Source organism: Hibiscus syriacus, unplaced genomic scaffold, assembly GCF_006381635.1.
Source record: "Hibiscus syriacus cultivar Baekdansim isolate YM2019G1 unplaced genomic scaffold, ASM638163v2 tig00110621_pilon, whole genome shotgun sequence".
Lineage (NCBI taxonomy): Eukaryota > Viridiplantae > Streptophyta > Magnoliopsida > Malvales > Malvaceae > Hibiscus > Hibiscus syriacus.
Window position 1 is genome coordinate 2,477,834 of NW_024062802.1, and position 23,181 is coordinate 2,501,014.

The window sequence follows — 23,181 nt, forward strand, 5'->3', positions numbered from 1 at the left end:
ATATATGGATAAGGATCAGAGATTTTCCAGAAATCTCTTCTCTCTTTTCTTCTTCATCTTCTTGTTTCTCCCATTAAAGCTCCAAGACAAAGGTAAGATTCCTTCTTAGTTGATGATTTGTTGATTTTAACAGTGGGTTTTGATCCTTATGTAATACTTAAGATTATGGAAAGCTTAGGTTGTCCTAAAATCAAAAGATAAAGGAGATAGAGAAGATTAAAGATTAGTGGTTCTTGAATGAAATCTTGAAATAGAGTTTATAATAAGAATTGAAAGTTGGATTTGACTTGTCATCAATCTAAGTAAGAGATATGAAGTAATATAATTGGATTTGAAACATGTTGCAAAATTGATGTAATTATTGAATTACATATGGAAGATAGGATTTTTAGGTTTAAGATGAAATAAATGAGTATAGATTGGTTTAAGTATGTGTACTAGAGTTAAGAATGAAAAAGGGGATGAAACATGAAGGATTTAAGCAAAAATGAATGAATTTTCGGGTTCAAAAAGAGGATTCTGGGCAGAGTGCATCGATGCATATTCATTGTGCATCGCTGCATCAAGGTTAAAACCCAGAAATTTGTTTAAAGGTGTATCGATGCACAGGTAGTGCATCGATACACTCTTTTAAAATAGAAACATCGAATGCAATTAGTGCATCGATGCATAAGACATGCATCGATGCATCCCAATAATAATACAACATCGAATGTATTTTATGCACCGATGCATCAGTAGTGCATCAATGCATACCCTTATTGAAAGAAGAAATTGGCATTTATCTTAATCTAAAGAGTGAACCATTAGAGTATATTAGTTATAATACTAATATAGATCTATGTATGATTATGTAGATATATAACGTGATCCCGTTCTAAATCAATTGAAGGATTAGAATCGAATCAAAGCAAAGCTAAGGTGAGTGCACATTATTTAGTATATGATGTTAAATGGAAAATAAGACTTATGATAAGTCTATTTCCAATAGTAAAATGCATGAATTCATAGAGGTATGTGTTTGTTATGATTTATATGTGTGCATGAGTATATGTGTTATTGATATGATTCTATGATCATAGGATGTAAACTATGTGATAAGTGATAAGTGACTGTATGAAATTATATGAGAACAAGAGATGACAATGATTTATATGTCATATGAAAACCAGAGAAGTGTTATAAGCAAAGTGACATATATGTGATAAATGAATGATATGAAAAGTGAGATAAACAAAGTATGGTTGATATAGGGTAATATAAGAATAGCTCATAGGTTATATGATAAAGATGGAACCATATAGGAACATTAATTGAGTACTTGATAATAGGTCATAAGGTTATATGCATAGGTAATATAAGTTATAAGATGAGAATATATATGAATATCAAATAAGTTATGAGATAAGTTATATGACATTGATATATAGGCTAAATGAAAGTATACACATGAATACATATATAAGTTTATATGTTATTTTATATGCTATGGGATATACCCATGAACATATGTGATGTGATATATGTTATGAGAAATGACCCATGTGACTAAGTGTGAATTGATATAAGTATGTGATATGAAGTTATGGGTATATGTGTCATATGTTATTATAGGTGATATGATATATATGAGTTTATGCGATATAAAAGTGTATATGTGAAATAACATGATATGTGATAAAACCTTGAGCCTATATGATTATGTGTTATATGTTACATGATATGACATGCGAGTTACATGAACAAATGAGAAATGATATAAGTCATATGAAACGATCTACGTGAATACATGCACTTGTGATACATGTGATATGATATGAGATATGTGGTTACACATACATGTGGTATGTGACAGAAGAGAAACAACAAGTGATATGAAATGTTATAAATGATAATGCCCATGTTATGTGATATGAGAGCTAGGGGTATAGTTGGCATGCCAAGAGTCGAGGGTATACCTATGTTCTACGGAACATATGGACAAAATTACCTATGTCTTTCGAGATATATGGACAGTATACCTATGTTCTACGGAACATATGGATAGAATTACCTATGTCTTTCGAGACATATGGACAATATACCTATGTTCTAAGTAACATATGGACAGTTTACCTAGGTTCTTCGGAACCTATGGATAGTTGCCGAGGATCTTTATGACGTCTGGATAGTTACCGAGGATCGTTATGACCTCTGGATAGGTCCTTCGGGACATTGATCGAGCTGTGGTGACAGCATATGTGTGCACAACCTCAATGTACTCACATACCTTAAGTTCTCACTAGTATACATGGGCTAATAAAGAGATTAAATAAACATACTGAATGTGATATGTATACGATGGATTTATAAATGGTTATCAAAAGTAAGTGGTTTGAAATGTGTTACATGAACCATATGATGTTATATGTGTTTCTTAATGATAATGATAGAGATTATGATAATGATGGTATATGTTTATGTATCCTTTATGTTATATGAAATATTTTATGTTTTATATGTCTCACTAAGTCATCGACTTAGCGTGTGATTGTTTCACATGTAGGTTTGGAAAGCAAAAAGAGAAGTAAAGAGGAACAAGACAGGTCAGTTCTCCTTACCGAATGTCATATCAGAAGAGAGGTTAATAATATGTATTTTTATATATAAAGTTCTAGTTGGCATGTAATCAAAAGAATATATTGTACAAGCTCTGAATAGTTTTGTAAATGTTTTGAACAAGTTAAATGTTATAAAAGTTTTTAAAATTACTCACTATTTTATACGAATAAATGTTTGAAAAGTCAATGTGACACTTCGGACTCGTATCCGGGTCGGATACGGGTTGGGGGTGTTACACTACCGGTTTGTTTAAAGTTATAATATTAATGTAAAGGGTAAACTATTTACATCTTAACCAATTAAAATAGAATAGGCGTTACATATTACGTTAAACTAAATACCGGTTTGTTTAAATGTATAATATTAATGTAAACGGTCAAATATTTACAACTTAACCGGTAAAAATAAAATAGACGCTACCTATTACGTTAAACTATCTACCGGTTTGTTTGAAGGTTAATAATAATGTAAACAGTAAAATAAAATAAATGCTACATATTACGTTAAACTACCTACCGGTTTGTGTAAAAGTATAATATTATTGTAAACAATAAAATATTTACAACTTAACCGGTTAAAATAAAATAGGAGATATCTATTACGTTAAATTACCTACTGGTTTGTTTAAAAGTTAATAATAATGTAAACGGTAAAATAAAATAGGTGCTACCTATTACGTTAAACTAGCTATCAATTTGTTTAAAGGTTAATAATAATGTAAACAGTAAAATAAAACAAACACTATCTATTACGTTAAACTAGCTACTGATTTGTTAAAAAGTATAATAATAATGTAAACGGTAAACTATTTACAACTTAACCAATTAAAATAGAATATGTGTTACCTATTACGTTAAACTACCTAGCAGTTTATTTAAATGTATAATATTAATGTAAACGGTGAAATAATTATAACTTAACCGAATAGAATAAAATAGGCGCTACCTATCACGTTAAACTATTTATCAATTTGTTTAAAGATTAATAATAATGAAAACAGTAAAATAAAATAGGCGCTACATATTACTTTAAACTACCTACTGGTTCGTTTAAAGGTTAATAATAATGTAAACGATAAAATAAAATAGACACTACCTATTACGTTAAACAAGCTACTAGTTTGTTTAAAAGTTAATAATAATGTAAACGGTAAAATAAAATATGTGGTACTTATTACGTTAAACTAACTACCAGTTTGTTAAAAGGTATAAAATATTTACAACTTAACCGTTTGAAATATTTTTTTTAAATTCGAAAGTATCGACACTTGTAGGTTAATGTGGGAGGTGGAGTTTATCAACTTTTTCGAAAATATCGATACATTAAATATCAATTATCGATATTTTAACATTCATCAACTTTTTCAAATGTTAAAGTCTCGGTAACAGTTATCAAAAATCTAAAATTTTAAAGTATCGATAATAGATATTAATAAATTTTATGAATACATATCGATACATATACACTGAGTATATAATAATTTTCATACATTTACACTAAGTATCAATATTTTTACAAAGATATTTTAATAGAATTTTTTAAATAAGTAACTTTCAATTTTAATATTTATATTTTTTTCAAATTAACAAGTTTATAAAATGATAAAATATCAAACATCATAGATGATATCGATATTTGCTAAAATATCGACCATCAAATCATAGTAGTATCACTGTTTATTTTAAAAAATAATTTTCATTCAAAAATACATAATATATTAAATCACTACTGATTTCATTAAATACAACTTTAATATTCCAAATCGCAACCTACTTCTTTATTCATAATAACAACATTATTGAGCGCAAGCTAGTATGTTAATCTTTATTTATAACAAAATAAGTAATTAACCTATTTTATTATTGTGGTATTTCTAAGGTCCCATCAATTTAAATTTTTGTAACATTTTAGGCGTTATCTAATATATTAATAATATTAATAACAAATTAAATAATTAACCTATTTTGTTATCGTCGGATTTCTAAGACCTATCATCTTTAAACAGGCGCAACATATTATGTTAAATAGACACTACTTGTTATATTATTTCAGTTAATAATATTTTCAGTAATTAACCTAAATTATTAAGTCAATATTTTTTTTCCATTTTACATACAACGATAATATTTCATTATTATTATTAACACAAATAAATTTTTAGATAAAAATATATAATATTTTCGATAACACTTTTAAAGTATCATCTATTCAACTAATTATGCTATTTTTTAACCGTATTTTAATGGTCTTAGAGCGTAACCTTCCTCGTTGATCATAAAATGAAAACATTTACGAAAACTCGTCACATTTTCTGAGCTGCTAAACAGAATCTCCTCTCCATGGATTTCTCCAACTCATTTACCTTCACAGCTTTGCTGCTGCTGCTGCTCCTCTCCCTGATCTCCGTCAAGTTCTTCACTTCAAAACTGAGTCAAAATGGGAGAAACATCAAATACCATCCTGTTGCAGGCACATTCATTAATCAGCTCCTCAACTTCAATAGATTGCATCATTATATGACTGATCTTGCGGCCAAATATCGGACCTACCGACTGCTTACACCCTTTCGGAGTGAGATTTATACCTCGGAACCTGTCAACGTTGAATATATGCTAAAAACGAATTTCGATAACTATGGAAAGGTATGTTCCCATTTCCTCATTTTTTTTCACTTAAAAAAGTCGGATTATTTGTTGGCCTGGAAATTTTGAGTAGCTTGATCTTTAATTAGATAGAATTTAGAAACACCCAGATTTAGTAGGGCTATTTTACCCAAAAAAAAAAGCAACCTAAAAAGTTATTTCTGATTAATTTTCTAAAATGATATCTACATACAAAAATAACATGTTTCTGGTCTTGAATTTTTGTCATTTTGTGGACAGGGTCATTATAATCACAGCTTACTAAGGGATTTATTAGGTGATGGAATCTTCACAGTGGATGGGGATAAATGGCGTCAACAGAGGAAGGTATCAAGCTATGAGTTCTCAACTAGGGTCCTGAGAGATTTCAGCAGTGTTGTCTTTAGGGAAAATGTGGCACGACTTGGAAATAGAGTGTCCGAGGCGGCAAATTCCAATGAGACAATGGATATTCAAGTAAGTTCAATTGGGTGAGATCAAGATGAATGTTGGGTAAACATATGGAATGAATCTTGTTTTTTCTGCAGGATTTGTTTATGAAATCGACTTTAGATTCGATATTCAAAGTTGCATTTGGAGTTGAACTAGACAGCATGTGTGGATCAAATGTGGAAGGCAAGGAGTTTGCAGCTGCTTTTGATGATTCCAGTGCTTTAACCCTTTTTCGTTATGTCGACATCTTCTGGAGGATCAAGAGATTTCTGAACATTGGATCTGAAGCTGCACTGAAGAAAAATGTGAAAGTGGTTGATGATTTTGTATACAAGCTGATAAATAACAAGATTGAACAATTGCGTGACGCGAAAGATGATTCCGCAGTAAGTGAAATGGAACTACATAAAGCTTTTACATGAATAGACGTAGAGTTTTGAGATAATTGTATTCTGTGGGATGATGCAGATGAAAAAGGAAGACATTTTAACTAGGTTTCTCCAAGTGTCTGACACAAATCCAACGTACTTGCGAGATATAATTCTCAACTTCGTAATTGCCGGCAAAGACACAACAGCAGCCACTCTGTCGTGGTTTATATACATGCTTTGCAAACATCCTGATGTTCAAGAAAAAGTTGCTGCAGAAGTGAAGGAAGCGACTAAATCAATGGAGGTTGAAGATATTGCCAAATTTGCCACTAGCCTGAGCGAAGAGTCTTTAGAAGAGATGCTTTATCTTCATGCAGCTATAAATGAAACGCTAAGGCTCTACCCTGCAGTTCCTGTGGTAAGAAAATTTTCCGTGAACCTCGAATTCTCTTACTGAAACTTCTTAATTCATTTCCAGGAAATCGATTTGCAAACCACTTCAATTGCAGGATGCAAAGGTATGTTTGTCCGATGATACTCTACCGGACGGATTCAGTGTGAGGAAAGGGGATATGATTGCTTATCAACCTTATGCAATGGGTAGAATGAAGTTCATTTGGGGTGATGACGCAGAAGAATACAGACCGGAGAGATGGCTTGACGAGAATGGCATGTTCCGATCAGAAAGCCCTTTCAAGTTTTCAGCTTTCCAGGTATGCAAGAACATGCACGTCGGAACTTCACGATTCGTCCTATGCTTCGATCACCTTTCTGGATCTCAAATTTTTTTCACTGGTGTGATTTCAGGGTTGAAGAATTGAAAATACTGACCTTTGTTTTCTATTGATTAACAGGCAGGACCTCGAATTTGTCTGGGTAGAGAGTTTGCTTATAGGCAGATGAAGATCTTTTCAGCTGTTCTTCTCCGCTACTTTGTGTTTAAATTGAGTGATGAAAATAGAACTGTCACGTACAGGACAATGATAAATCTTCATGTAGATGGGGGCCTTCATGTTCGTGCGTTTCATCGAACTTAAAAACTGGACTCGATTCGTTGAAATGGACAATTGCACGCTTTAAATATATCTGTACTATGTGAAACCCGAACCATCCCTTTGTGTAAAGAAGATGAGATCGGAAATTGCTAAATAAATGAAACTATGTTGTTTAGGCAAGAATCCGCAATTGCATCAAACTAAACCATACTAGAATGGGTTATGGTTCCTAAATTTTAGCTTGCAATTCCTAGCGAAATATTCCAATGAATTAAAAAAATCCTAATGATCTTAAAGCAAAGCTTTGCATCCTTGTTCCTAACTTATTCCATCGTTTTTCACATCAGAGTTGTCTTCTGAACCATCCATTGATATGTTGCTTTCAGTTTTGATGGGTTAAGAAAATTATAGTATAATTTTTAAAATATGTTAAGAGACTACCAAGTAGTTATTATTTATTTAGTTACAACGTGTGCAACTTGTTATTTATCTAAGCTGGTGTAAGTCAATAGTCCGGGAATAACCTTCCACTTATGTTCCACCAAAACAGCAAGGAAACAGAGTGGAAAGTTGTGACACATTTCCACGCAGAAATACTCCCATGGTTGGCCGTTAATGCTTCATTCATTCTTTTAGTTTCGAATGTCAACGCCCATATCCAACTTGTTCAACCGTCTTTATATTTGAAAGCAAATCCGATTACTGAGTCAGAGCCTAGAGGGGTGATTAAATATCACTGATGCTTAATTTTTTTGGAAGAAGACAAGTCTTTCGAACGTACGTTGGATTTTCGATCCCCGGTTTTCATTTCTCACTAAACGTGGTTTCTTCTCTGTTTGGATTCCGGGAAAATGGGGCTGATTCCTTGGATTTTGATGGGGTTGATTTTCGGGATATTGTTGATGGCTGCCTGGGCTTATATGATGACGTACCGAAGCACTATGCGAATGGCTAAGGTGCGCTTAAGTTGTTCATTTGTTTGCTAGTTCATCTAATTTTAGCTTTCGGACAGATTCCACTTAATTTCACTGTGTTTGTCTCCTGTGACAGGCAGCTTTCGTAAAAGTTTTTGGTGCTCTCAACAGGGATGATGTTCAGAAAATTTGTGGTGACAATTATCCCCAATGGATATCATTTCCTGACTATGAACAGGTCAGTGTAATGGTGTCAGATTAATTACTTCTCCTCTCAACCTTCTGTTAAGTTATTCAATTTGTCTAATTCTTGTTATTAAGACATGTTATATGGTTGCTAACTACCCTATGGTATTGTTGATCCAAAGGTGAACTGGCTAAATAAGCAACTAAGCAAATTATGGCCTTCCATTGCAGAGGTAAGCTACTTTTTTAGCAATTTGTGAGGGCTTCATTTGATAATATATATATATAGAGAGAGAGAGAACTTAAATTCAAATAGTTGTACTATTTTCAGGCAACGTCTACACTAATTAAAAATTCTGTTGAACCACTCTTGGAAGAATACCGACCTCCAGGAGTTACTTCAATAAAGTTTAACAAATTGTGTCTTGGCATTATAGCTCCCAGGATTAAAGGTACGACTTAATTGGACAACGTGACCTCATTTTGCTTGCTTTTTATTTGCTATAACTATTTTAACTATCACAGTATTTAATCATAGCTATTACAAGCTTCTTTCATATAGTAGCGGTTTCCTTGTTCATAAGTCCCAAGGACATCATATCTATATGCATGCCTTTCTATTTATATTTGTTGTTCACTTAAAAGAATTTATAGTTATAGTTATAGTAAGCACATTTCGTTAGTTGGTCAAACTGTTCATCTTTATTCCTTTATATTCGCTTAGATTGTGGGTTCTAGATCTACTAGGAACACTCCCTTCCTTCCCTTAAAAGATCCCTCTAGATAGGATTGAGGTTAGATTTAAAATTTATATATAAAAAAATGGCCAAGAGATTAGGAAGTACAAAATTTAGGTTGAATGAACTGGAAAATGGGGCACAAAAGGAGGTTACTCATATGCTTGAAGGCAAAGATCACAAGAACGTAGGAAGTTGCACCATTAAGGTACACGCATTGTTTACAGTTTTTTGCATATCACGTTGTTGCTTCTGATGCCATTTACACTTATTTTGTACTTGCAGGTTTTGTACCATAAGTTTAGCAAGGACGAACAACAGGTTGCGTTTGAAGAAGAGAAGAGGATATTAAAAGAAGGTGGAGTTAAAAGAAGCATGAAGGTTGCAATAAACAGAGCATTTCCGTCGGTCGGTTATCGTGTCGGTAGGGTTCGTAAGGTTGGTAGTGGACTGAGCAAAGCCGGAAAGTTGATAGGCAACACTTTAACTCAGGGCATTCCAACAAAAGTGGTACCTCAACTCACTGAATAGCATCCAAGAAACTGGTGGCGCAAACCCAGTTTAAGTTGAGCATGTGAATTTGGCCATTTCAGTTTGCAATGTGAAACCTGCAGTGATTAAGCACAAAACCAATTGCACTTGTTTGTTATTTTTTTTTGTTAGTTTTACATTTGATGTACTTAATATGCCCTATAAGGAAAAGATATTCGTGGATACCTCACAAACCTCATATTTTAGTAACGATCACAAGTAACATTCTATATTAATTCTCAAACTATCAATATCATTTTATTTTGATCTTCCCATCAACGCGTTATTAATTATATTTGGTTAAAAATTATAATTTGTACTTTTAAGTCTAATATTTAAACATTAAATTATGCCATTCGGATATATATATATATATATATATATATATATATATATGTGTTAGGATCCACTTACACAATATAAAATTCTTTAGTTTTACACGGATTTAAGATCGTTGAATGAGTGAAAATATATGACTGAGATTGATTCCTTGTTTTGCTTTTTCCAGTGAATATATTCTCATTTCCTACTGTTAATCTCAGTAATTTATTTTCGCTTATCCAACTGTCCTAACTCTTTGTAAAACTTAAAAAAAAAATTATATTGTGTAATAGGATACTATCCCTATATATATATATATATTTATGATTGAACTTTTAAGTTTTATGTTTGATCATTGAATCTTTCTTTGCTAAAAAAATTATATTACACACAATTTTTAAGTGACAAGTTATGCTAGTATTATTGAATTGTTAAAAAAATGTACAAATTTATCTTAGATACACTGTGACTCGACCTAATTATTTCAGGTATCTGATCTTTACGGGACAAGGTACAGGAACACCCATAGTATTGAGACTAATATGGGGGAAAAATTAGGGACTAAATTAACAAAGTTATCAAGTTTAGGGACTATATATTGCTTTATCCCTTTAGAAAACCTCCGCAAAGTAATTTCACAAAACTGCATAAATACAAATTTCCGTTTGTTGGAAATCACGCCTCCTTAGATATAATGGGTAAACTATACAAATGGTCCATTGACTATAGAATATTACTTTGAAGAGTCTTTAGATTATTAAAAGTTACAAAATAATCTCTCAACTGTAAGATATTATTTTGTTGAGTACCCTAACTATTAAAAGTTACAATATAATCACATAACTATTCATATGTTACAAACTCGTCATTTTTGTTAAAAATTTTGTCGTCGTTTGATTTGGATGTTAACATGCTCATTGAAATATGATAAAATCTAATCTCATAACTATTTAAGTTGCGTTTAGTGGATCGAGTCTCTATTTACATTATGTCATTGAGCTAATGCTTGAAATATTATGTTGTCGAGCCAGTGAGATTGAAAGCAACAACGATGCAAATAGACATTATTAGAATATAATTTTATCACATCATAAGGCAGTCAATAGGTTGACGCTCTTAGACAATCGTAAATTTTTTAACAGAAAATGATTAGTTTAGAACATATAAATATTTAAGTGATAATATTATAACTTTTAATAATTAGGGGACTCACTAAAGTAATAACTTATAGTCGAAAGATATTATGTAATTTTTAATAGTTGAAGAACTCATCATAGCAACAACATAAGGACCATTTGTGTATTTTACCTAATATTATTTAATTTAATTATTACAGTTTATTAGAAACCAAACCGACAGACGCGTATTTAGAAAAACACGAAAAAACTAACTGCGGAAGATTAAAAAGGCAAAGGGAAGAGTCTGTCCATTGTCCATTCTTTTTTCATTGACCCTCTTCCTGTCCGACCATGCCCTACACATCTTGAATGCTTCCATCTTCTTAATTTCCACTATTCGTTTACGGTGCCAACGCCGCCAGCGTCCAACTCCTTTGATAGAGATGTGTTTTATTTGAAACTAATTATTGATTTTTTTAAAGTTCTACACAGAGACGAGATTAAACCACTGATACTCAATAATTTGGAGTAAGTTTCACAACGAATAGAAGAGAAGTCGAAGTTTTTTGTAACGTAAATTCGTTTTCCTCTCTTTGTCGATCTCCAATTTTCATTTGACTTTTTTTCTTTGCTTTTTTTTCTTTTTGCTGCACGTTTACTATTTATTTTGTAGTTCTTGTTTGTTTCCTGAAGTTAATTTCTGTTTGGATTCCAGGAAATGGGGCTGATTTCGGGGATTGTGATGGGGTTGATCTTCGGGATTTCGTTGATGGCTGGTTGGTGTCAGATGATGAGGTACCGAAGCACTAAGCGAATCGCTAAGGTATGCTAATTTCCCTATATCTGTTTAGGCTGTTCATCTGCGTAGGTTTCTTTGTGTTGTTCAATTGCTTATTCCTTCGATTAAATCGTTCGTAGTTGGTTAAACTTCTTTCCATTTTGCTATTTCCGTTGATTGTTCAAATGAGTGAGAAAATTCTTAGTTGTTTAAAACTGGTTGAGTAAATATATTTTCCCTGTTATTACAAACCAAGTAACCAACTGTGGCCAAGTTTTCAACTGTTTGCTTTGATTTTTGGTTCCAACTGTAGTTTTACTAGTTGACTTGAAATTTGTAGCTTAGGAGTTTGGGACTTAAGAATAGCCTGAGTTGAAAATTGTGTAGAACACAAAGGCATTTGCTATAATGTCCATTAATGCCAGCAGTAGCAGAACTAGACATTTTATGAGGGGGGCATTTACCAACAGTAATCTATATCTTATTTTACCATTATACTAAGAATTAAGCTTGTTTGGAACTCTAGTTTAAGGCACACATTACAAAAGATTTTTCAGCGAATACAAAGTGGTCGGGATTAGAATTGCATTTCGAGTATGTGACTCTATAACTTCCATGATAGAACTTGTAACCCATCAATCAAACCATGTATGTCCTTATGTGACTGCCAAGAGCAAATGTGGATCCATAACAGGCGATTTCGACAAATCCTCCACTATTTTTTGCTGGGAAAGAAAATGGAAAAATATATATATATATATATAGTAGCCGATCTTAGCGCTTGACTTATTGAAGAAACTCCAAGAACTTGAGGAAATTAGTAGGAATTTGCCTTTATTTACAGATGAAAGTAGTAGCCTAAAAATAACGAAAATGATATGTAGGAGAAGCTAATATTTAAAAAAAAAACTTTACATATTTATGAGAATTTAAGTTGCGTGTATAATTTTTTTTGGAAGTACCAATTTAATTTGACTTAATTTATAAATACATATAAGTAAATATTAATGTGAAATTTAACAATTTTAAGGGAACAAATAATTTTTTTAAAATATTTTGAGGGGGCTAAATAAAAAGTTTTAAATTTTCAAAAGGGAATAGTGATTATTTTCCTAGAGTTTGGAGCAGGTAGGGTCCCCTCCATGTAGTTCCGCATCTGAAGGCCAGTGAAGTAGAGTTTCTAGTGAACATCATATTTTTTTATCCAACCTAAACCAATACGGGAAAAATGCTGTGTTTTGGATTAAGTTTAAGCTATGGTGAACTTTTAATTTTTATAAATCGACGAGTTAGTTTTTGAAGTCTAATTTTGGATGTCCCTGAAGGAACCATGTTTCGGCTGGAGCATCTCTACGATGAGAGAGAATTTATTTGATATATTTTACTATTTCCATTCTCATTAGAAATCTGACTATACATGGGTGTGCAATAATAAGAAATTTAGCATTTTCCGGTAGCTATGTCTTCTACTGTACTATGTTCTCATGGATTGTGTTTAAATTTATTATACATTTTAGTGCTTTGTTGAAATTTGTGGGTAAAGTATTTGTATTATATTAGGTAATGAATCTACATTTTAGTTTGTCTTTCACTAGGGTTATTAAGATCTTGTAACTCATCTTTTTACATTTGGACATTGTTGGCTTTCTGGATGCCTATTAATCATTATACTTGTCTTTTTTGACAGGCAGCTGATATAAAAGTTCTTGGAGCTCTAAACAGGGATGATCTGAAGAAAATTTGTGGTGATAATTATCCTGAATGGATATCTTTCCCTGTCTATGAACAGGTCTGTGTAATGGTGTTAGATTAAGTAGTTCTCCTGTTAACCTTTTCCTAGGCTACCATGGCTTTACTTTATTCAACTTGAAAAAGAAAACCAATTTTCTCTTGATTCCCTTGTAAAAGTGCAACTTCTTTTCTTCTGATGAAGTTCGGAATATGATTTGTTTGTGCTTTATGCTTGGAATCTAATTTATAAAATCTATTCTTTTTACTGAATGATCAGTATCTACAATTAACCAATGATTTTATTTTTCTTAAAGGGTTATATATGCATCTTTAAGACCGGGCACCTTATACTTGAAGAAATATCCTAACGTTGACTTCTATGATCTAGAACATGCATATAAAAACTGGATACATCTTTTCTTTGGGCTAAAAAAGATACCACAACATCTGCAATTCTGCATGTGTTAGGCATATAGAAATGGTACAATCTTTTTTTCTATTAAGACATTCAGTATGGTTTCTTATGATATACATCATGGTTAATCCTAACAGGTGAAGTGGCTGAACAAGCAATTGAGCAAATTATGGCCTTCTGTGGTGGAGGTAAGCTGCTGGTTTTTGCAATAAGATATATAATAACTGTTATTCAAGAAGGCTGAAAAGAGACTTATGTGAAGCTAAAGAACTTAGCGGTGTAGCTTCTGTGTTACTGAAGGTTTTGACTTGACGTCAAGAATACTTAGATTCAGGCAGCTTATTCAGCTCTTTTGATGTTTTGTGAGGTGAAATAGTTTTACTTGTTTTATATGCAATTTTAATGGAACTTTTTTGTATGTAGATAATCATAAACCTACGTTAGGCCATTATAGATACTCTCATGGTCATGGTGCCAAAGGTTTCTGCAATGAAGTACAGTCTATGTATTAATTATTGAGCCAAAGGTTTATTGATGTTCTATTATCAGGCAGCATCTGCAGTCATCAAAGAATCTGTTGAACCGCTCTTGGAAGAATACCGACCTCCAGGAATTACTTCGCTAAAGTTTAGCAAATTGTCTCTTGGCACTGTGGCTCCCAAGATTGAAGGTATTATTCGTGGACAATATGACTTCATTTTGCTTGCTTTTACTTGATATAATTGCTTTATCTTTCAGCAAGAATATCTAACTACAGTTGTTATGGGCTTCTTTCCCATAGTGGGGATTTCCATGTTCACAAGTCCTAACTCATAAGGAGTCCTTATACATGCTAGATATGCAATCTATATGCATGCCTTCCTATTTATATCAAATATTTACTTCAAGAAATTTTGTATCTTCTGAAAGGAAAAATGAGCTTCTTTAGGTCATGATTGTTCAATTACCTGCCTTAACTGCCACTTTTTCTAGTTTGCTATGTCTGCTTTTTAGTTTATTCGAATCAGATTTCCCTTTTCCCATAGTTGATGTAAATTTATGTGAAGATAGTCTCTGCCTACTTGTATGCTGTAATTCCATGCAGCGGCACTTAAACTTGGTTGTTCTGGAAGGTGCATAGGCCATCAGACTTGATATATGTAAGAGATGATTGGTTGTTACCAGGGACCATTTTTATTGCTCAATTTAATGAGGCCTCCTATTTCTATCAATTTTTTTTTGAGTTCTATAAACTATTTCGAAATCCTCCTTTTAAGTATTTTCTACCTGCATGATTACTTATGAAATGTAGGTATTCGTGTTCAGAGCCTTAAGAAAGGTCAAATCACAATGGATATTGATTTTCGGTGGGGCGGTGATCCTAGTATAATTTTAGGTGTCGAAGCTGCACTTGTTGCTTCAATTCCAATTCAGGTTTGTACATCAACAACCTGTCAATTTTCAACTTTATTTAATTTAAATGTAATTATGTTTGAATACCATACATAACATAATACTTTTTCCATCTTTGGAGTTAAAATTTTATGAAATGAGACTATTAGTTTACTATTAGTCTGTTGTTCTGTGATGCAGTTGAAGGATCTTCAAGTTTTCACTGTTATTCGTGTCATCTTCCAGCTTGCTGAAGAGATACCTTGTATTTCTGCTGTAGTCGTTGCTCTTCTTTCTGAGGTACCATTAGAGTAATACTAATTTCAAGTGCACTGATGTTTATATTGATGCTCTGGTTGATAAAACTGTCCAGATGTTATCTAGAAACAATTGGTTAATCACAGTTTTATCTAGTATAGATGATTACAACACGGCTCGCACGATTTAGCTTTCTTTTTTTCATATATATATATATATATATATCATTTCACTTTTTCTATGAAGGGATATGTATAAGTAACTAATCAAAGCTCCAAAGCGTGTGAAGTAGGAAGTTATTTATGGTCATTATGACCTACTACATTTTTGTCAGATTCACTAATTCTTTTTCCAAAATCAATCAGCCAAAACCTAGAATTGATTACACTCTGAAGGCTGTTGGTGGAAGCTTAACAGCAATTCCAGGAATTTCAGATATGATTGATGTAAGTTTTCAAATTTTAATTCTTTAACACGTTCACACACTTTGATTGTTTTGATATTCTTATATTTTCTCATTAATATTGTTGATTGCTCCACTTTTATTGTATTTTGTAGGATACTGTGAATACAATTGTCACAGACATGCTTCAGTGGCCACATAGAATTGTTGTTCCTATTGGTGGTATACCAGTTGATACCAGGTAATATTTAGACTTCAGTCTCTGTGCTGTTTTCCCGTTGCAGGAGGGGAAATGGCAAAATGTTGGGGAAGAAAAGCCCAAGTTCTATATTTGTTCATTTTGGATTTCAAGAATTCCTTGGTATGCTGGAATGGATGAATATCATTTATTCTTTTGTTATGCAGTGAATTAGAGCTTAATCCAGAGGGAAAGCTGACAGTTACAGTAGTCAAAGCTAATGATTTGAAGAACATGGAAATGATTGGAAAGTCTGATCCTTATGTGGTTGTTCACATTCGACCTCTTTTCAAGGTTAAAACAAAAGTCATCGACAACAACCTGAATCCTGTTTGGAATCAAACATTTGAGTTGATTGCAGAAGACAGAGAGACACAAGCACTAACTGTAGAGGTTCTGACCTTCTGTTCCTCTTTTTGCTTATTCTGTCATAATTACATTTCTACTGAATGCTAATGTTGAAACTTGAGAAGTTTTTACTTTACATTAGATTTATGTGTGTTCAGTGTCCCCTCTCCCTCCCTCATGTTTGAGAAACAATGAGCTTCTACTTTCGGTTGTTTTCATCCTCAAATTATATTCTAAATGGCTTCAAACAGGTTTTTGACAAGGACATTGGGCAAGACAAGAGATTAGGAATCACAAAATTGCGTTTGATTGAACTGGAACCAGAGACACCTAAGGAGGTCACTCTGAGCCTTCTATCCTCACTCGATACACTTAAAGTAAAAGATAAGAAGGATAGAGGAAATTGCACCATTAAGGTACACATCTTTTTGTACTGTTTTCTATGGCTTGTGTTCAGGTGCCTGCATTATAGATGCTTCTCATGTCATTAAGTCTGCTCCTCGTTTGCTTCTAGCTTTATCTATTTCGTGTCTTCTGTAAATAAGGATTTTGTTCTATATTTTCTTCTCTGTACTTTCAGCTTATGTACCATAAGTTTAGTAAGGAGGAACAACTGATTGCTTTAGAAGAAGAGAAGAGGATCCTGGAAGAGAGAAAGAGATTGAAAGAGGCTGGAGTTATAGGAAGCACAATGGATGCACTTGACGGAGCAGCATCATTGGTTGGATCCGGTGTTGGCATGGTTGGTACAGGTATTGGCGCTGGCGTTGGACTTGTGGGAAGTGGTGTCGGGGCTGGAGTTGGGATCGTCGGCAGTGGTCTCGGAGCTGTTAGCAGCGGACTAAGCAAAGCTGGAAAGTTCATGGGCAGGACCTTCACAGGACATTCCAGCAAGAGAAGTGGATCCTCAACTCCAGTGAATAGCATCCAAGAAAATGGCGGTGCAAAACCTCTACAGTGAATAGCACAGCCAAGAGAAGCATGTGAATTTGGCCTTTCAGTTTGTAAGATGCAAAATGCACTAAAATTAAAGAATGGCATTTACATACATTTCTAGGTCTATTTTTTTAAAAGGTCCGTCCAGTTCAACCAACGAAAGCAAATCCTTGAAGAAAAACATCCTTTTGCTGTCCAAAAAGATATGGCACCGACTTCAGTCATCAACGAAGCGATCTCATCCCAAACCAAAAATGAGTTTTGTTTTGGTATTATGAAGAAAGCTTTCAATCTCCGAGGGGAATACCTCACGTTCCAACACATTTAATTATACCTAGTTGTGAATAAAGTAACTGTTGTTTTGGGTAAGAACAAATATTATTTTAATCCAAAGTATAGTAATTCAAAAGCGGTCTGGGAAATATCGCTGGGGATCACGGGTACCGAGCCAGGCAGTCATAGCCCGTAACCACCCCACACAAGCGTTGATTCGAAGACTTTGTCTGTTAGCACAAAACCATGTAATGGAATAAAGGGCAAACTATCTTGTGAGTCACTAAATTATTGGGGTGGTTTTATTTTGACCTTTAACTAATCAAGTGCTGAACTTGGCTCAACGATTAGGTGCTCCTAAACTTCCTTTTCCTAGGTTTGAATTCCTTTGTTCCCACCTTCTTTCTCCAATTTATTAAATTCTAATTAACTTTAGCATAACGAATTTTTTTAAAAAAAATTAACGGTTACCAATTTTGCTGAAATCATTTTAATAATTTAGTGACGTAATTGATAAAATGTATAGTTCTACGGTCACAATAGAATTATGATAACAGTTTAGTGATCCAAATGATAGTTTACCCTAACATAAAGTAGAAAGTCAAAAAACTACCCGCCAATTCACTAGGGTTGTTACCTTTTTGCTTTAGTCATCTCATGTGTAAACAATAGTGTTTTTTTAACCGTATTAAAATGTAATATAATATATAATATATTTAACCGTATTAAAATGTATAACCTATCATTTTTATATTTACAGTCTCTAAATTGTTACATAATAATGATGATGATAATTTAATTATTATTTTTATTTAGAAATATAGTTTTAATTATTATAACATATAAAAAAAATCAGTTTAAGAAATTATTTTTACTTTAAACCTTAAAAATATCTTTACGAAAATAGATGGCACTATAATTTTTTATTTTTTCAAGGAAAAAAAACAACATCCAAGAGGTCAAACCCACTTAACCCGTTAACCGTAGCCTGGGATAACGTATGCACCATGCTGTTTTTTAACTATAAAATAAATAGAAACAATAGTAATTAAAGAGTTGAAAATCCGAAGAAAACAAACAAGTCACAACACTCAATTCATGTCGATCTACCCCCAATGCACGCGCTGCCCATCCCCAGTTCCTTAGCGCCATCAATGGCTTTCGCAGAAGACAAACAACTTTTGTTTTTGTAGACCTCGATCCCACGTGACCTCCCACACTCGTCCCATGTTCATCACGATGGCGCGTTCTTTTCACGCTCATCCATCCGGGTAAATTGTCCTATTGGTCACCCCTCTGTTAGGGTGTTTGTATTTTAACCATTAAACTAATAAAATCAATTAAGACACTAACGCTAGTAAAATTGATCACCGAGTCCTCGATAGTAAATTAAATAACTGAATTACTGACACGGAATATTTTAAAAATATTTTTTTTTATAATTCGTATATTATATGGATTTATTTCTAATTACAAATAAATCAATAAAATTAATAAATTAAATTGGTCCAAAAATTTACTTCACCATTTATCTTTATCCCTCGACACTCACAATCTTCTTCGTCGCTCAACGACTCCGTCATCTCCATCAAAAATCAACAAACCTAAATTATCACATTTTAATATTGACGGTGAGGAGAGGACAAGGAGTCTTTTAACGGTGATATTTAACTAAAGAAGTTATTGATAAAAGCAGGAATAAAAGTGAAAGGATGCGATGACTAAGCTCATTTTATTTGAAGAAAAGACAATGTCTATTAGAGAAACAATGAATGAGTAATCATAGGAGGTAATTTTATTAAATTATTTAAAATTAAGATCAAATTAATTACATGTGTAAATATAAAGAGCTCAAACTATGGTCAATTTGATTGGTCAATTTTTCTAACCTTCATGCCTTAATTGATTTTTTTTACTTAGTGGCCAAAATAAAAAACATGGTCATAATTCAGTGACTAATAGGGTAGTTAACCCTACACAATCTGCCACCCATAGATGGATCTCATCAGTTATCGCTTAAATTGATAATTAAATCCCACTCACCCAACGGTGAGAAACAAATTCCTGACCATCCAATAATGGTCCGACAAGTCAACGTTCAAATACACACACTATGTCACCCAAGACTCCTATTTTTTCCGGAAATAATAAAAGAAATTAAAATTAGAAACAAAACAATATATTTTAGTATTCTGTCAGTGGTAGATTCTTCTTCCAAAGTTTAAACCGAGAAGAGAACCGAAAGCTAAATGCAATCCTAACTTAGCTTTGGTTTCTTCTCTATTTACAATAATGCCATCACGGTTCTCGCCTCCAGAAATCGCGGCGGAGACGCCACCGCACTACCACCGTCACCTTCATAAAAACTTCCACTTGCTTCCCCAACTCCTCGCTGCAGCCGTGACTATAACTCTTATACTTTTAACTGTCTTAACCATCTTCATCTACCGGAAGCTCTCTCGCAATTGCACAGCTCCGTCGGAATCTTCAAGCCATCTTCACTGCCGCCGCTTCTCGTACTCCCTCCTCCGCCGCGCCACTTCCTCGTTCTCCCCTTCCAACCGGTTAGGACACGGCGGATTCGGGTCAGTTTACAAAGCAACTCTCCAATCGTCAGCTCAACCGCTCGCGGTCAAAGTTATGAACTCGACGGATTCGTTGCAAGGAGAGCGTGAGTTCCACAATGAACTCTCTCTCACACGCGCCTTGGATTCTCCCCACATTGTTCCCCTCATTGGGTTCTCTTCAGATTCCAGGAGAAGAAGGTTCGTTCTGGTTTACGAATTTATGGAAAATCGGAGCGTTCAAGACGCGCTCTTGGATACAAAATGCGAAGAACTGAAGCGGTGGAGTAGAAGATTTTCTATTATAGACGATGTGGCTAAAGGGCTCGAGTATCTCCATCATTTCTGTGATCCGCCGTTTATCCATGGCGATGTTAAGCCAAGTAATGTTCTTTTGGACGGAGAATTCAAGGCCAAGATTGGTGATTTCGGTCTCGCTAGATTGAAAACAGAGGATCTAGTTGAAGGGCTTGAAGAAAGTGGAAATTTGAGGAAAAAAGATGCCGTTGTAGAAGATAACGGATCAATTTTAGAAGAAACAGAGAGCGTTTTAACTGGTTTCGAAGAAGGTGCGAGCTTGACAGTTGCCGATAGCCATAGGTCACCGGAAAGCTGCGAGCTTAGAATTTTGGATTCCGAGGCATCGCCGGCTTTGTCACCGGAGACGAAACTGGAAAAAGTGAGTGTTTTTTCTGAAGGACTCTATGATAAAGTCAGTGTGGAAAGTGGGAGAGATTTGGTTAGTAATAAAAAGGGTGGTTCGAGAAGAGATTGGTGGTGGAAGCAGGATCCTGGGGTTGGGTATGAGTCAGGGCGAGTTAAAGACTACGTAATGGAATGGATTGGGAACGAGATAAAAAAGGAAAGACCCAAAAATGAATGGCTTGCTTCTCCAAGCTCAGTCGATAACATTAACGATTGCAAGGTTTCGAGTTCGAGTGTCGAGCAGAAGAAGGAAAAGATTCGAAAGAAGGAGAGGAATCGGAAGCCTAAAGAGTGGTGGAAAGAAGAATTCTGTGAAGAACTAACAAAGAAGAAGAAAAAGAAGAAAAGAGGACTTAGTTCGAGTAACAACGGAGAACTCTGGTGGCAAAGAGATGAGGAAATGGTAGAAAGGAAAAAGAAAAAGAACAGCAGAGGCAGCATTGATTGGTGGTTGGATGGATTTAGTGGTGAATTCAAAATCAGAAGAAGAAATAGCCAAGATTGGGCTAGCTGTGATATACCGAAGAGCGGTGGGATCAGTAGTACGCCGAGTATGAGAGGAACTGTTTGTTATATTGCGCCGGAGTGCGGTGGTGGCGGTTTGCTTTCGGAGAAATGTGATATTTATAGCTTTGGGGTTCTGGTTTTGGTCATAATATCCGGCCGTAGACCTCTCCAAGTGACAGGCTCCCCAATTTCCGAATTCGAGAGAGCAAATTTGATATCTTGGGCAAGACAACTGGCTCGCAATGGGAGGCTTTTGGAACTAGTCGACCCTTGTATTCACTCACTGAATAAGGATCAAGCATTGCTCTGTATTACCATTGCATTGCTGTGTCTACAAAGATCACCAAGCAAGCGACCTACCATGAAAGAGATCGTGGTGATGCTTTCTGGTGAGACAGAGCCACCACATTTGCCTTTCGAGTTCTCGCCTTCCCCGCCATCGAATTTCCTGTTCAAGCCCCGTAAGAAGGCTCGGTGAGTGTCGGATTTCCTGAGCAAGCATTTTGATTTAACTGTAGAGTTTTGTACCTAGTTGTAGGTCATTTCCTTGCGTATGTAGAAATAGTTGCAAAAAAAGGAAGAAAAATAACAAAAGAAGCTACTCACCTTATCTCATAAATGTGTCGTGTTTTGTTCTTCAATTGCATTTTTTTCTTCGTTTTTTAAGGTGTTTAATTGTCTGAAAGTCTCCCCTTTTAACGAATGCTTATCTACTACATGTATGACTTAGGATCTCAGGATCAACCCCACTTAGGAATCTCAGGATTAACGGTGATATATTGCCTTTTTTCACTTTTTGGACCCAGATGTTACCTTCATTAAATTTGCTCCAAAGTTTATTAACTGTTCATTTGTCCCCAGTGTGTATATCCCTTTTCCTTTGTCTTCTACCTTTTAGAAAGTAGCTGATTTTTGTTCCAAGGATCATGAAATTCAGTAGCGGGGGACAACTCTTGGACCCAGGCTTTTAATTTGCATTATGACTGCAAAGTCACATTGATTCAGTAAGGAAAAATCCAAATTATTAGGTCCTGAATTGATGATGATGAAAGGTGAAGCTCTACGTATGTCGGTTGGTTCGAGTTTTGTAGATAGAGAAACCGCGTTGTTTAGAGGTCTAATGTTGCTCGACTCCGAATTTAGTTGTGATTACCGGATAGGGGTAAGCAAAGCAACTTCTGATGCTTTTCGGTTCTGCTGAAAATCAAACAGGGAAAGCATCTCTTGTAGTGTGAAGATGAGTTAAGCATCATCACATTTCCAATTTGCAGGGGACGTCTGTGTCTCTTAGCTGTTGTACAGGCGCAGTGAACGCTCTAAATGTGCTACCTTTTACAAAATTACAAGATTCTTACACTGTTTATAGTGGTAAAAATTTTATAAAAAGAAATGTGTTAAAAAGTTGCCCCATAATCAGAATACGCCAACTTTTGTTCCATTGCAAAAGGATTCTAAACGAGTTTTAGCATGAATTTGGCTAAGAGTTGAGAGATTCTGAGGTCAGTCTGATAGTTGGACAAGAGTACAAGATTTGATTGCGATGAAAATTGAGATTGTGTCTCTTGCGGAAATTTTAAAATACTTGTTAATATAATAATATTAAAAAGTGATAAAATTAGTTGTAATCGAAAATTTTATCAAGAGTATGATTTTTTTAGATTATATAGAGTAACATTTTCCGTTATAATCGATTATGTTATATTTTTTATAATATTTTCGGTTGTAAGTCCTAAATGTAAAACTGTTTAATTATAATAGAGAATGTTATAAATTTGTATAATTTTTAAAATAAAACATGATAATATT

General features: G+C 34.1%; 4 protein-coding genes across 8 annotated transcripts; all 4 read left to right on the forward strand.

Annotated features, from left to right (window-relative positions):
* The first annotated feature begins 3,650 nt into the window (after positions 1 to 3,650).
* LOC120135947 (synaptotagmin-4-like) lies at positions 3,651 to 17,483 on the forward strand. 4 transcript variants are annotated; one of them, XM_039152084.1, is made up of 12 exons: positions 3,651 to 3,656; positions 11,564 to 11,671; positions 13,314 to 13,415; positions 13,910 to 13,960; positions 14,322 to 14,442; positions 15,064 to 15,185; positions 15,345 to 15,443; positions 15,767 to 15,847; positions 15,960 to 16,045; positions 16,210 to 16,435; positions 16,642 to 16,806; positions 16,971 to 17,483. In XM_039152084.1, the coding sequence occupies exons 2-12, from the start codon at positions 11,567 to 11,569 to the stop codon at positions 17,349 to 17,351; spliced, it is 1,539 nt and encodes a 512-aa protein (XP_039008015.1). In that variant the 5' UTR covers positions 3,651 to 3,656; positions 11,564 to 11,566; the 3' UTR covers positions 17,352 to 17,483. The 4 variants fall into 4 exon arrangements, with proteins under 4 accessions (XP_039008015.1, XP_039008013.1, XP_039008014.1 ...); XM_039152082.1 differs by lacking the exon at positions 3,651 to 3,656 and adding an exon at positions 11,190 to 11,421; XM_039152083.1 differs by lacking the exon at positions 3,651 to 3,656 and adding an exon at positions 11,190 to 11,376.
* On the forward strand, positions 4,876 to 7,224 carry LOC120135948 (cytochrome P450 704C1-like). 2 transcript variants are annotated; one of them, XM_039152086.1, is made up of 6 exons: positions 4,876 to 5,243; positions 5,484 to 5,699; positions 5,771 to 6,061; positions 6,144 to 6,436; positions 6,525 to 6,759; positions 6,901 to 7,224. In XM_039152086.1, the coding sequence occupies exons 1-6, from the start codon at positions 4,941 to 4,943 to the stop codon at positions 7,081 to 7,083; spliced, it is 1,521 nt and encodes a 506-aa protein (XP_039008017.1). In that variant the 5' UTR covers positions 4,876 to 4,940; the 3' UTR covers positions 7,084 to 7,224. The 2 variants fall into 2 exon arrangements, with proteins under 2 accessions (XP_039008017.1, XP_039008018.1); XM_039152087.1 differs by having other exon boundaries at positions 4,880 to 5,243; positions 6,144 to 6,464; positions 6,556 to 6,759.
* LOC120135950 lies at positions 8,925 to 9,502 on the forward strand. Its single transcript, XM_039152088.1, has 2 exons — positions 8,925 to 9,086; positions 9,164 to 9,502. The coding sequence occupies exons 1-2, from the start codon at positions 8,964 to 8,966 to the stop codon at positions 9,407 to 9,409; spliced, it is 369 nt and encodes a 122-aa protein (XP_039008019.1). The 5' UTR covers positions 8,925 to 8,963; the 3' UTR covers positions 9,410 to 9,502.
* Positions 17,484 to 19,832: 2,349 nt separating the features above from the next.
* On the forward strand, positions 19,833 to 21,990 carry LOC120135946 (receptor-like serine/threonine-protein kinase At2g45590). Its single transcript, XM_039152081.1, has 2 exons — positions 19,833 to 21,907; positions 21,941 to 21,990. The coding sequence occupies exon 1, from the start codon at positions 19,892 to 19,894 to the stop codon at positions 21,851 to 21,853; it is 1,962 nt and encodes a 653-aa protein (XP_039008012.1). The 5' UTR covers positions 19,833 to 19,891; the 3' UTR covers positions 21,854 to 21,907; positions 21,941 to 21,990.
* The last annotated feature ends 1,191 nt before the right edge of the window (positions 21,991 to 23,181 follow it).

Coding starts and splice junctions, on each gene's coding strand:
- LOC120135947 (XM_039152084.1), top strand. CDS start 11,567: ATGGGGCTGATTTCGGGGATTGTGATGGGGTTGATCTTCGGGATTTCG. Junction 13,416..13,909: donor CTTTCCCTGTCTATGAACAG/GTCTGTGTAATG, acceptor TAATCCTAACAG/GTGAAGTGGCTGAACAAGCA. Junction 16,046..16,209: donor GGTATACCAGTTGATACCAG/GTAATATTTAGA, acceptor TTTGTTATGCAG/TGAATTAGAGCTTAATCCAG.
- LOC120135950 (XM_039152088.1), top strand. CDS start 8,964: ATGGCCAAGAGATTAGGAAGTACAAAATTTAGGTTGAATGAACTGGAA. Junction 9,087..9,163: donor TAGGAAGTTGCACCATTAAG/GTACACGCATTG, acceptor TTGTACTTGCAG/GTTTTGTACCATAAGTTTAG.
- LOC120135946 (XM_039152081.1), top strand. CDS start 19,892: ATGCCATCACGGTTCTCGCCTCCAGAAATCGCGGCGGAGACGCCACCG.
- LOC120135948 (XM_039152086.1), top strand. CDS start 4,941: ATGGATTTCTCCAACTCATTTACCTTCACAGCTTTGCTGCTGCTGCTG. Junction 6,437..6,524: donor CATGCAGCTATAAATGAAAC/GCTAAGGCTCTA, acceptor ATTCATTTCCAG/GAAATCGATTTGCAAACCAC. Junction 6,760..6,900: donor TCAAGTTTTCAGCTTTCCAG/GTATGCAAGAAC, acceptor ATTGATTAACAG/GCAGGACCTCGAATTTGTCT.